At 36.8% G+C, this 13,981-nt stretch overlaps 2 protein-coding genes across 3 annotated transcripts; both read right to left on the minus strand.

Moving 5' to 3' along the window:
* Positions 1-4,785: 4,785 nt before the first annotated feature.
* On the minus strand, positions 4,786-13,259 carry LOC141638535 (phragmoplastin DRP1E-like). Of its 2 annotated transcripts, XM_074447946.1 has the most exons (18): positions 13,011-13,222; positions 12,644-12,707; positions 11,604-11,711; positions 11,037-11,138; positions 10,704-10,754; positions 10,530-10,591; positions 10,336-10,426; positions 10,196-10,260; positions 9,816-10,010; positions 9,611-9,730; positions 9,299-9,369; positions 8,962-9,187; positions 8,742-8,792; positions 8,222-8,590; positions 7,442-7,548; positions 6,166-6,276; positions 5,321-5,656; positions 4,786-5,226 (listed from the first exon to the last, which is right to left on the minus strand). In XM_074447946.1, exons 1-16 carry the CDS (start codon positions 13,143-13,145, stop codon positions 6,273-6,275), a joined length of 1,821 nt encoding a protein of 606 aa, XP_074304047.1. In that variant the 5' UTR covers positions 13,146-13,222; the 3' UTR covers positions 4,786-5,226; positions 5,321-5,656; positions 6,166-6,272. The 2 variants fall into 2 exon arrangements, with proteins under 2 accessions (XP_074304047.1, XP_074304046.1); XM_074447945.1 differs by lacking the exons at positions 4,786-5,226; positions 5,321-5,656; positions 6,166-6,276 and having other exon boundaries at positions 7,232-7,548; positions 13,011-13,259.
* LOC141638461 (B3 domain-containing protein REM14-like) lies at positions 4,975-6,267 on the minus strand. The gene is made up of 3 exons (XM_074447875.1): positions 6,166-6,267; positions 5,321-5,656; positions 4,975-5,226 (listed from the first exon to the last, which is right to left on the minus strand). Exons 1-3 carry the CDS (start codon positions 6,265-6,267, stop codon positions 4,975-4,977), a joined length of 690 nt encoding a protein of 229 aa, XP_074303976.1.
* Positions 13,260-13,981: the final 722 nt, after the last annotated feature.

A 13,981-nucleotide genomic window follows, 5' to 3' on the forward strand; every position in this document is an offset into this window, starting at 1 on the left:
AACAAAAATATCATAGACAGATAGACTTGGCTAAAAAATGAATGTAGTAAAGTAATAGGGGTCGAACACAAGGAGACGGAAGTTGCTAAACAAGTTGTCATGGAGCGAATTTTATCAAAGTCGGTTACGATTGATGTTTGGTTTAATTAGTAAAATAATGAAAGAGATCAATTATAACAAAAGACTCTAAGGGAGTCGGTTCACCTATGCAATTATGTAACGGATTGTGCTTTTTCACATACGAAATTGACTCTTTCACAAACGATTTTTACGATATTACCCTTGTCATTTTTTTTTTCTCATATCCCACACTTAAAACCCGATACAACTCAACCAATGAAGCAATCACCCACTCCCTCCCCTTTTCTTAAAGCAATTAGCTATTAATCTAATTCAATCACACTATTATCACACAAATACATTCATGAGAAGTGAGTATTTCATACTTTTATACGAAAATTTGCATACAAAAAAAAGTGTAAGAAATTAAGAAGTGCCATACTTTAACGTAATTTATTTTCGCAGTACGTATTTTACTCAACTCAGTACATTTTGTCATATTTTTTTCCATTTCATACCCCTAAGTAAAAACCCCCTTCAAATCCAATTCTCTCAATTACAAAAGTCCCGCAGCAATTTTAACTATTCAGTTTTCAATTATAGATATAATTTAATTGTAGAATAGTGATTTAGTTTGTATATTCTACAATTATGAATTAAATTAAGGTCTTTCTTTCATGTTTTATAGATCATCTTATTTAATTTAAGGTTTTGGTTATCTATAAACTATTGTTCTATGACATTGGGTGTTGGGTGGCGGCGGGATGGCGGCGTGAGTGGAGAACGACAAGGGAAGATGGCGGTGAGAGAGGGGGCGATGCATGGTGTTCCGGCGAAAAGGGTTATGTCATGAGTTAGAGGAAAGGGTGGGGAAGGTTTGCTGGTGGGGGAAAGAAGTTGCTGCCAGCGGGAAAAAAGGGAGAGCAAGGTGATGCCGGCGAGTGGTGGGGCGTCATAGGCGGCAAGGGAGTGGGAAGGTGTGCTTGGTGTCGGTATTGTTTCGATTGAGGGGATGGCGCTTGCCAGAGACAACGAATGGAAAGTTGCCGACAGCGGTCCACGGTGGCAGAACGGTGGCCGGCATGGGTACGGTGGTCCACGGTGGTGATGGTGGTGGGAAGGGGTGGGTAATTTATGCAGTACACTAATTTCCTTTTAACTTTGTTATTAATTTAAAAAGTTTAATCAATGTAGTACAATAACAGAGAAAACTAGAGAGATGTGAAACTGAGAGAAGAAATTATGAGAGGGGTAGTATAGTCAAAAGTGTACTGTAATGAGTAAAATGTGTACTACGTAAATCAACGCCCTTTAAATAAAGAATTGAAACTTAATGACATGAGGTGGTCATTATCCACATCTACTATCAACTTTTTTATTTCAATGCAATTATCAACTCAATTGCAAGGAGATTCGTTGACAACCGCCATTGGAGTCGCCAACTAACAGCAAAAGCCCTTATTAAATGTTGTTCATTTGTGCCAAATGAATACCGAATGTTTAACTTTTAGAGCGCTATTATTGTCATCGTTGTCATCACTGCGAATTCTCTCATATTGACCAATCGACAAGACCACTTGAGCTCCACCACCGCACTACGACGCATAGATCTCGCGCATAGCCACCATGCATCACCACGCACCCTTTTCTCGGTCGCACCACCACCACTACCCCAAAAGCAATTATCCTATAAACCCTAATTTCAACAATTAAGATTAACAAATAAAAAAGTTTTTGGTAATTAAAAAGATTGCAACGAATAATATTAACAATATTTGATAAACAAATAAATTACATTGATTAGTGGATTAAAATACATTGTTGAAGATTTTTGAACAATTAAACTAGGTATTAGGTAAACAGTAGAAGTAAGAGTAAATTTGATTAGGTTTGGGGTTAGAAGGGTATTAGATGGAAAAATAATGACAAAGTGTATGTGAAAGAGAGTAAAGTTCGTTTGTGAAAAAGTAATTCCGTAATACTCATGTCAAATTAGGAAGGGTTATGCTCATTCATGTACAACATTTACTCATTCATTGACAACATTTACCATTGTACCATTTACATTACTCAATCAAAACTTTCCATTTTTCGTTGATTTCCTCCAATTCTTTTCATTTTTCAACACAGTCACCCACCCCACTGTCAGTCACCCGACCGCCTGTCACCTTCCCTCCGGCCACACCATCGTCGCCGGCCACCTACCCATCGCCGACCACCTTCCCCACAAACAATTCCCTCTACCCTCACAAACAACCACCCTCCGCCCACCATAACTTCTCCCTCCGCATCTGCTATTGTCGTCCCTACCACCATCGTCGCCCACCCCCGCCCCTACTACCACCGTCGCCGACCCCAATCGTCCACCATACTCACCCCAACCACTTCTAGAATGAAACCCTAATTATAAAATTTAGGTTAATTGGATATGAAATTAGTTAATTAATTTTGGTATCAAATTTGATGTATTGTTGATAAAATTAGATTAATTATTTGTTTAATGTATGAATAAAGTGCATAATTGATGAATTTGGTTAGATTTTGATTAATTTGTTGGAGGAAGAGAGAAAAAATAAGAGAGAAACTTTTTGCTTGTTTTCTGATAGAAGGGTATGCAATGGAAAAATTATGAAAAAAAGTCCATAAAAGAGTAAAACGTGTACATGAAAGAGCAATGACGATTAGGAATTGATAATATAACGATAATTGTTTAGGTCTATTGACAACCACCTCTCGGCCTTATTGTCAACCATAGAACGGGTTCTAGCGAGCTCTCGGTATTACTAGATCGGTCTACTAAAACATGCTTACTCTAATTCAATTTCATGCCTCTTAACTTTTAAAAGTGAATTAACAAATTTAATCTAAGATTGTGATCAATAATCAAAGACTAACAAAACAAAACAAGCATGTGATAGAAACGTTTAATCGATATTATAGCATCCTATCTCAACAATTACAAATACTATTTATGCATGGCTCCCTCAATCCCTAGACTAATGAACTACTCACACATATTGAAAACTAAGCTAATAACATATGATATAGAAAACATGATGATAATGACAATAACGAAATAATGAAATAGGCAGAGTAACGATTAACAAATGATAAATTAACGAACTAACTAATAATGAAAATAGCAAATGAATTAACGAAACAATACTAGAAATTAAATTACCGTAACAAATGGAAATGAAACTTGAATAATAACTTGCAAAGAAACTTGAATTATAACTTGGAAATGCTAAATGGAAATTGTTTTAGAACAACAAAGAAATCTAAATTAAATCTACATTTTATTCTGAAAACTGAAATAAAGCGTATGAAAGTTTTGTCTAAAACGACGGACTCAACACCCCTTATATAAGATTTAAGGGATTAAACGTAAATAACATAAATGAAGGTGACCCCCGAACGGGGACACCCAACCCCGATCATGGACGTGGTAATCCGATTATTTTCCTTCAATCTCCCTTATTACTACTAAAAGAATAAAACTTCTCAATAGTTTTCCATTCAAAAGAAATCTATCTAAATAAGGAAACAAGACTCTATTTTTTTTTTTTTTGAGAAAAACACCCACAAGGGCGTTACCTTAATAACAATAAATTATAAATTACAGCACTGTTAGCGATTGGAGGTAAAACATCCAACCAAAACGAACTACCAACTACACGAGGAGTAATATGTGCTAAAGTATGCGCGACGCAATTATTGACTCTAGGCGTATGAGACCATAACACAGAAACAAACTCAGTACATAACTCAAAAATATCATAAATAATCTGCGAGAAAATGCTCCTCCCTTATCATAAATAAGTAGGGTTCTGGGAGATGTTAAGAAGAGGAGAGACTATATTTTTAGGATAAAAATACGTATATATACTCAAGTTTTACTCCAGATAAAATCTACTCAGAAAAAGTAATCTTGCTGAAGGTAGAGCTGGACAACAATGCAGCTAGTTGGCCTGTCCCGTACTGACCCGCCCCCGCCTCCACCGGGCCCTCTAATCCGCAGCCCGCTCACCCTCAGCCTGTGGTATGGACTGGGCTCCCTCCCCACCAACACGGCCCGAACCAATCCGGCCCACTATCCACCTCTAGCTCGGCCATCTCGCCTTTTTTAAGTGAAGCAGTGATGGCTATTAGAAATGGGTTATTATTTGCTTCTACGAAGTCCGGAAATACTTCTTTGAGAGAAACTATGGTGATTTTAGAAGCCTTTATCAAGTTTTTCTCAGAACATCCTGAAATATTGCCTTCGAGCTGAACAAAGCTGTATTTCGGAAAGACAGAAAACAAGAAATTTAATCCGTAAGCTCCGTGATTGTCAAGGTTCAACACCTTTGTACAATTGACGGAAATCTAAAACATGGCAAGGATATAGATCCTGTGGAAATCATATATTCGACATATTATACTTCTAAACTAATGCTAGCTGAACGCAGCAGCATTGTCGGTTCCTGAAGAGGATTAACTTGTTAACAGTGACGACAGATTCCTACTATCGTATCAGTCGTAATAATTTACTGTCCTTAAAGCTCCTGTATTACCAGAATTCAACACACTGACTGAAATGTAGAATTCAATCTAGCAGAAACTAAACACCAGCAAACAGTTCAATGCAATACAACCACTGAATCACCATTCACTTCTACGAATTATCAGTAAAAATACAGCGATCACAAAAGTGCGAGAAAAAAAAAAAAAAAAAAGTGAAAGGAGGTTTAAAGTTAATTCTTAAATTTCAGAAAGCAAGAGTTTTGTTCACAACTTAAATCATCGGCCTTGAAAAGGCACACTACTAATTCATGGCCTCTCGAAGACGAAGTTCTAATCTCTCCTAGAAAATGAGAGTTTTGTTAAAAGTTCTATTACAGCAAAAGCATAAGCATTATGAGTTAACACCTCTTATTGCGGAAGCCTCCTAGCAATAATGTTTTTGATGGCCTTCCCTTCTCCGCGAATAATCTGAAACTGAAGCTTATCTCCCTTTTGAACATTGTTCATCTCCAAGAATCGATCTATCCCAGTATATCCCAGAATTGTCCTGTCTTTTGCTCCGCGCAACCATGTAATCGTTGATACCCCTTCCTCGAAACAAAGCTCCACCTTCTGAGGTAGCTCGACACCACATTTCTTTATCACCCAACTGGGAAATGTCTGAAGGTTCCCGACATCGTGTTAGTACGTATAACTAATAACAGTGTTTATTTTCAAAGGACGGACTATCTCTTAAACTAACAAGTATGCTTACCAAAAAATTCTTGTGTGTGTTCCGGATAGTCCTCTCAAATAGCAAAGTTGGGGGAGCAATTGTTCTGCGTCTTTTCTTGACTAGAGGCGCGACCTTGTTGCAGCCATCAGAGTCGAAGGCCATAACAAAAAACGTGGTATCTGGTACATAGTGGAACACCACAAAATCTCCGCTTTTCAGAGAATGTTCCTTAACGAACTCTTTCCAGCCTGACGATATGTGCAAGTGATCGCCGATGTAACTCAGTTTTGCAGGCCAAACCAACCCATTGATGTTTCTCAAGGATATCTCAGATGGAATGTTTCGGAAGTTCTTGACGAATGGTGGAGGTATCCGCTAGAGAAAATACCCAAACAACAATTATACTCCAGTTTGCAAGAAAATCCAGTTTGATTAAGAAATTCAGTAATGTTCTGATGATGCAGTGCTACTGTACTACTGTCAAACCTACTGCAAGGCGAAAACTCTAAAATACACTTATCTAATACGTACTCCCTCTATTCCATTCATTTATTTACCTTTCTTATTCTTTGTGATAAACATTTTAATCAAAGGTAAACAAATGATTGAGACGTAGGGAGTACTTTCTTAGAAAACGGCCTACATCTTTTTTGGTCCTGTTCAGATTTGAACCGAATTGAGTCCAAATGCATTACTCGAATTTTAGTCGAAACTAGCTGAATTTAGCAAGATTGAGCTTAAGAAAGATCCTCAACTTATATGCAGTTTATTATTTTGAAACTAGTTCTTATAAAATTAACTAAATCCAACATAGGAACATATATAAAATCATAAAACAAAAAAAAAAAACAATTAATTTGACCATGAAGAGAAGAACAACATACCAGATTGATGGAGTTCTTATGTTGAACAAAAGGCTGAAAGAAACTCGAATGTTCCTTGGAGACACTACTGTGGGACGACTCGGCCGCATTTGGATTCACCATCTTCCTTACCTATTCATCAAACACAAACTTCCTTTGAAATTTATATAAACAGATTATTCACTAACAACTTGTGCTTATACCCATTAAACAACAACAAAAAAAAAAAGTAGAAGAAGAAAATAAAATACAAACCTTAGCTTAGAAATAAACGTATGGAATATGAGAGGAAAAGAGAGTAAATTTATGTGTTCAACAGTTCAAGTTTCAGGGTAATGTACTAAACACACAGGCACTGAGCAAGTTATCCATGAGTTTATTGCAGTACTTTTTTGTCTATCTTAAAATGCAATAATCCGTCTTAAAATTAAGACGGGTGAAAGAACGTCCCATGTGGATGAGACAAATATTTAGTCACTCTCCCTTGGCGTTTTACTTTTGTCTGATTTAGTATACTAGACTCATTTAAGTTTAAGACGGATATTTCCCGTCTTGAACAAGATTTTGTGTAGTTTATAATATTTAAAGTTTTGTTTTTGTTTTGTATTTTTTTAGGATTGAAATTGTTACCATTTTAGTGAAAGGGGTGGAGTAAGTAGGAAAAGAAATTGCAGAAAAGCTGTTTTTGGTCTGTCTGAGTTGATCTTCTCTGCAAATTTGATATGATTTTAAAGGTTCTGATTTCTGAAGTTAAGACAAGGAAGAAACAGAGGACAAACTTTGCTGTTCTAGGAAAATAACTGTACTGCTTTCAATATTAATTCTCTCTTGAATAGTAGGTGTACACTGTACTCCCTATGTCCCCAATCCCGATTATTTGTTTACCTTTGATTTTAATATCCGTTACAAGTTTTCCGTGGTAAATTGTTAAGCAAATAATTGAGACGAAGCGAGTATATATCGGAAAAAAGTAATTTTTAAACTATACTCAAGCTGGCACCCTAGATGATGCCTAATGACTAATGAGTATATATCGGAAAAAAGTTATTTTTATTTCATACATTTACACCTAAGATCCTTGATATGCTTGAGCTCTTAAATCAATCCATATCGCTCGATTGTTACTTGTTACTTTGTTAGCTATCCGCGAATCCAAATTAGCTTCATATATGCAGACGCAAATCCATTATAGCATAAGCAACAAACACCAGTTAACGAATAACAAGAACACCCAATATGTACTTGGAAAAGTTCTAGACCAACTAGGAAATAATATTAGCTTGTCCATAAGACTGACTCAATCTCATCTCGAGCAGATCTGCACAACGCCAGCCGCTTTGAACATTTCTCTCTTTTTACCATCAACTCCGGATGTTCAGCCAGCAATTCAGTCAACTGATTGACCTATGCCAACAATCAAAAAAATATTGTCAAACATTCTTCTAACGCAAGTGTATGATTTCAAAATGTTGCAGCTCAACAAAACAAAGGTTTTCTTTTGGTGCAAACCTTTGCAATGCCAAACAGATCATTCTTGAGTGGTCTCGGGTAATTTTGGATATGATGCTATTCAATTTTGGGTGCGTGCCAATTCACGTCGGGTTCTTATCGTGCCAATGGCTCCTGGGCTAGTCAATCAGATTTGACATTGCATTTCAAGGCTATGCCTGTCTTTATTGTTTCAATGTAATTATCTCAAACACGTCTTTAGCATGTTGTTATGGGTTAGATTTAGGTCACCCCAGGTCATTCTCAGGTCGGTCATTACAAGTAAGGTCATTTTGGGACCAGCAAACCTTGGGTAGGCTCAAGTTGGATGTCTAGATAATAATAGGCTTTGGTCATATTTGGACAGCCCATCTCTGACTGGTTTAATAATTTTGGTCAGATCAGTTTCTCCATGTCTAAAAGGTAGCCCATGTGCACAATTATTTATATTGACGGGTTGCAAACCAAGATCATGATCAGCACAACTCGATGACTTTAGCCATGAACATTTGTAGCGACATTAAGACAAAGTGGAAATAAGATAAAGATGAGCTCAAGAATCTGGTGATGTTGATGGTTAGATTATTACCTCTTTGCTTCCCAATTGTGCGTAAAAGTGATTAAGTAAACCCTGCTTTGCTTCCCTAACCTGGCAGTACACCACAGCCTTAGGAATGGAGTTCTTCAGTGTGTGAGATACCATATCAATGTAAGAGGAAATAGTGGAACCAATTCTTTGGAAGTGAGCCTCTGAGAATCGGCCACTAGGGCTCATAGATGGGATTCCTCCTGTCAGATCCTCCTGAGGAAGTTTGCGGAAGAAATCAACAGTAATATATGAGGATTCCATGTCAACGAGTCGTAGAGTTGTCTTCTTGCTCTCCTCCCGGAACTTCTCTAGTGCCTCATATGCAGCCGCTGCTATCTCAGATTGAAGAGCTGGCAACCGTCTTAATTCCTGACATTGGAAAGTTAAAATGTAAAGCTTCTCTCTTCTATACTAGCTCGCAATGACTCACTCCGTCACATTTATACTGTTGAGATTGTTTATCATGACGATATAAATGGGATGGAGGAAGTACAAGATAAGCAACAGAAAACTATCAAACCTGAGTTCCTGCAATGGTTTTCCTCACAAGTTCTTTTAGAATGATGTGAACCTAAAACATGTAAAAATAAACACAAGCTTAGAAATTAAGGGATATTAAGTCATCTAGGCAGATTACAGAATATTCATCAGAGAATTTCTGAAAAACTTTATAGCTAAATGACGTTGTCTTTGTTCCCTATCTATAGAAGACCCAAAAATAGCAAAATAAAAAAACATACAGCATCAACTGAAGCTTCAGCTGGACCTCGGAAAAATGTAAGTGCGCCTTCAATAAGCCGTCTATACCCTAGCTCAGGTGCAACAAGATGAGGTTGATAACCATCGGCTTCAAAGACAATTCTTTTAACGTTCTTTACTGAAAGGTGGCGATCCATAGGGATTTTCCGTAGAGCAGCTGGAAGCTGATGTTCAAATACTATGTGTATACGATCACCACCTGGTCGCCTGAAAAATGTTATATTTGAAGCACAAGGAAATTACATAGATGGTCTACTGAAAAAGTTTTGCAAGAAGTATGGAAGAGGATAGTATTAGATGACCATATAAAACACTTACCCTCCCACCAGATGCTCTTTAAATGTCTGCTCAAATGCACGGCAAAGTTCTAGAATAGTATACAACTGTGCCTACAAGAAGCAATACTTCATTACGCGAAACAGCATTTTGAAGGGAGTACAAAAGAGAGACAAGAAAAAAGATGCTCTTTAAATGTCTGCTCAAATGCACGGCAAAGTTCTAGAATAGTATACAACTGTGCCTACAAGAAGCAATATTTCATTTCGCGAAACAGCATTTTGAAGGGAATACAAAAGAGAGACAAGAAAAAAGAGGCAAAAAATGTAGTGGATCCAAACCGAAGTTCATTACCCCTCCATCAATGGGAATCGGACTACCAAGGATATTTAACTCAGATTCAATGTCATCAATGTTTCTGCTAATTAGAGATGCAACATCTGGGATACGTGCCCTGATTACCGACTCCAGTTGCTGCAGAGTATATATCTTCATTAAATAGCCAGCACATATATTAGAGAATAACTTATGGCATGCATACAATAGCAAGTGCTCATACTCTTGAAAGAAGGTTTGCTAGATGCTCGGAGCCCATCTTGCTAGCCAAGTGCGCATAATCAGGACTTGTGGCAAAATATTCACGTTCTCTACATCTTGCAGCAAGCATATCAACATTTCTGTTGATGTCTGCTTGGGAACGATTCACAACACCTACCCACGGATGCTGCAGACGATAGGCTTTTCCTTCAAGAACCTTATAAAGACAAATTAAAGATCAACTGAGACTGAGGTAAAATAGCCGTACAGAATGCTTTAAAAAGAAGAATATCAAACTGCACACAACATATAAAAGACAATGTGCCTTTTGGCTTCATAATTGAATAAAATGTATAAGCTATATAGGGAAAAAAACCATCTCAGACAGTGGAATTATATTACCTCTAAAGCATTTGTTCCCCTGTCCATCAAGTCCAGTTTAGTCAAGACACCAAACGTTCGTTCCCCTGACACAATTCAATTATTAAATTTTTAGCAACAAATAAAATCGCACCAAGAATAAAAAATGTTGACTAATATACCTGCAGGGTCAACTTCACGTGCAAGCCTGATGGAATCAGATGTTGCTACATCTTGGTTAGCTGGAGTTATTGCAAGGATAATGCAGTTGGGCTAAAATGCCGAAAGAGAAGCATAAGTAAGATATTCAGCCATTTACAACATCAGTGGCCAAAAGACCAAAGTTAACATTGATATAATCCCCCCAAACAATTACCTTCTGCACATATGATCGGACCAAGTTCTCAATATCGTTTACAATTGTCTCCGGCTGCCCTTCTGTTAATTAGAAGTCATTGTTCAGGTAACAGAGAAACAATAGAGGTGATGGAGGGAGCAAGTAAAGAATTTTTTACTTTATATGAGCAATCAAATGGGCTTACAGACATACCTACAGCAACTTTTGTTAAGCCAGGTAAATCAATCAATGTCAGATTAACAACTGCCAAATCACAATCAGAAGATGTCGGTGAGAATCTGTAAAACTAGACTGCAAACGAAAAATGCCACTCAAAATATAATTTGGGAAGATACAAAAATGTGGTGAGAATCTCAAAGGGAAGATATTTTGCCAACAAGGGAAACTATTTTACATTCCAGTTCATATAACACCAATATGTCCCAGAGTAAAACTACAACATAACACTCAGGACTGAATTTATCTTCAGATCATATGATCAATCACGTTAGCATTCCCAGAAAAGCGCTTATTTTAGAAAAATACCATTGGGTGAATAGATGGTTAATTGGATGGGGACTTGTGATATTTTCTTCAACCTGCCAGTCATCCTATCGGTTTCTTCTTGGATTTCATTACGTACCAGCGCTGCAAACGGGAATCATTCAGACGCAGAGAAAAGTAGAGATGTTAAATGATACATATAGAGTGAAAATAGTTCCCATCTAATTCCTGTTCTCTATTCTTGCTTTAGTTCCCATACCTATCAGCCCTTATTGGCTTGATGTAAGGGAAAGGTAAATCTTAATATAGATCACTCAATTAAGATACACCTTAGCAAAGCATTAAACAAAAGCGTGTTATCAAATTCACTGTCATCATCCTGACAGTACAACAACAACAACATCAGAGCCTTAATCCCAAAATGATTTGGGGTCGGCTGACATGAATCATCCTTTCGAACCGTCTATGGGTGAACGCACGCCTCAAAATGCGAATAAAAAAAGGGAAAATGAAAAACAAAAAGGAAAAACGAAAATGTAATGAAAAGTCAAGGTAAACTAAGGGGTTTTAAAATCGAATTCCGAATTTCTTTTATAAAAAAAAACATACAAAAATCGGTGAATCGCGCTTTTGGCAAGTGAAGAAACTCTGCATACTCTTGTGTTCCTTGCTCTATCTTGCACAGTTGCAATACCAAAGGCCTTCTAGTTATAATACCTGAATCATTTACACGGCCGTTATGCCAAACATTAATTAAAAAAACAAGTTACAGTCTCACAGAGTAAAGGTTGTTAAATTCAAGTAGAATGCACTCATTCCTACATCCAGACTGCTCAAAAAACTAAAAACCTCATGCATAGATTACTTCATTAGTAGTGTCAAAGCTCCTAAGAAGAGATGATGTAGTCTAGATTGTCCTTGAAGAATGTTATGTTTCTATAACTAGATAAATTGGACTTGTAGTTCCCGACAAGGCACAAGGATTGTGAAATTATTCGGAATCTACAGTCATATATATTAGTCGACAAATAAAATTAACAAGTAGAAATGTTGAATCACCACATCAAGTAAATCGGTGATACATTCTTGTGTGTAGTCACGAGATCGTTTTTACCTTTATGAAATCACATTCGAGTTTATTCTATATTTTGCATTTTTAAGGTTTAAATGCTAAAATATTCGCTAATGCATAATTACTAATTAGACAGCCTATCTTCTAGTCATCGATTGCACAAATTTTATGATGTTCTGAGGCATTGTTTCAAAAGTGTGTATGGTGTGGGTGGGCGGTGTTTAATTAGTCGGACATCTTGGCAGCAACCTGCCAGGGTTTTGGGAGGTGATCAGTTGGTCATCGACTTGTGGTGGTGAGAGCGGAGACAATTTCACCATGCCTACTAGTAATTTACATAGGCTAATTCACGAGCCAAAAACTAACCTAAGGTGGCCGGAAACTGCATGCACCTTAAAAATAGAAAACATAGTTATTGACCGGTACAATCGTACAGTGAGGAAAGTTAACCTAAATTCATCATATGAAATGATGACCATATATATACACACAACGTACATCAATAGAATAACATCATAATCTGATGAAAATAAATAAATAAATAATCGTAGCTAAAGAGATGGCGTATACAAGAAACCTGAGCCGCGAGGGAGGAAATCACGTCCAACAATACTCTCAAGCACCGATGACTTGCCGGAGCTCTGTCATTTGACTCCAGTTCATCAGTATTACAGAAAAAATAAATTGGCACTATATACATGATAATTGTTCTACAATTCAAGGAAGAATATATTCTCCGTATATTCGTATAATCTGTAGTAAAGGCGTAAACAATGACGAAAAATCTGAGAATTCTAATCGTAACTAGAATTCTTATAGAAATAAGATAGTGAAAGGTATTTCTGATCGGAAGAATTAAATTATACAGAATACGTTATATAAATTGATCGTAAAATGAAGGCAAAAAGAAGAAGAAGAAGAAGAAGAAGCGGAGAGATGGAAACCTGGCCCCCGACGACGGCGATAGAGGGAAGAACGTCGAAAACAGGAAAGGATGCGTCATCGACGAAGTCTCGTAATTTAGTGAAGACTTGTTGTAATGTGTTTACTGCTTGGATCAAACCTTTCATGGTCGCCATTGTTGTTGAGGTTTAAAACACTAAGAAAGGATTTTGTTGAGGAAGAAGATTGAGTTTTCAAGTTAAAAGAGTCAAGAGTCCGTAACTGAAAGCCGTTTTGGAGTATAATATCTTGCAATGCCGATTTATTCGTTGGAGGGGTTTATTGTAGTTTTAAGGGGTCGTTTCCCGTGTTTTTTTTGTTTTGGAGAAGCACCACAATTTTAGTAAGATGGTTATCATACTATCATTGGGACTCTTATCTTGATCAATCGAGTCGGGTATCACAAATTCACAATTAGTTTCCGGTTAGATTTATTTTTGGGTATGTATCACTTTTATGTAAAATTCTAAGGTCCGTCGGGCGTACAAGAATCTTGTACGTCCTAGCCAATGAGATGTCTTAGTCTTTATTCTATTAAGATTATGTTCTACTCTCTCCATAATTGTATATTTGACGTTTTAGCAATTGTTATTTTTTTTACTTTATTTGACGTTTTACAAGTTTCTAGGCAATAACTATACTTAGGGGTGTTTGGTCAAGCTTTCTAAGTGCTTTTCTAATTGTAAAAGTAGAAGCAGGGTCAAACACTATAATTTAGGGTGATAAAAAACTACTTTTGAAAAGTCAGAAGTTAATAAAAAGCTACTAGAAACAGAAGCACCAAATTGATGCTTCTGCTTCTACTTCTCCTAAAAACTCTTAGGATTATGGGAAAAAAAAACTAAAAAGCAGTAGTAGGCCAAACACATCAATTTGTTAAGAAACTATTTTTACAAAAGTTAGGCCAAATAACCACAACTTTTTCAAAAAGTAGTTTATGAAAAAACTCATTCTACAAAGTAAAAGTTATTTC

The sequence above is a fragment of the Silene latifolia genome, unplaced genomic scaffold (assembly GCF_048544455.1).
Source record: "Silene latifolia isolate original U9 population unplaced genomic scaffold, ASM4854445v1 scaffold_20.1, whole genome shotgun sequence".
Taxonomy (NCBI): Eukaryota; Viridiplantae; Streptophyta; class Magnoliopsida; order Caryophyllales; family Caryophyllaceae; genus Silene; species Silene latifolia.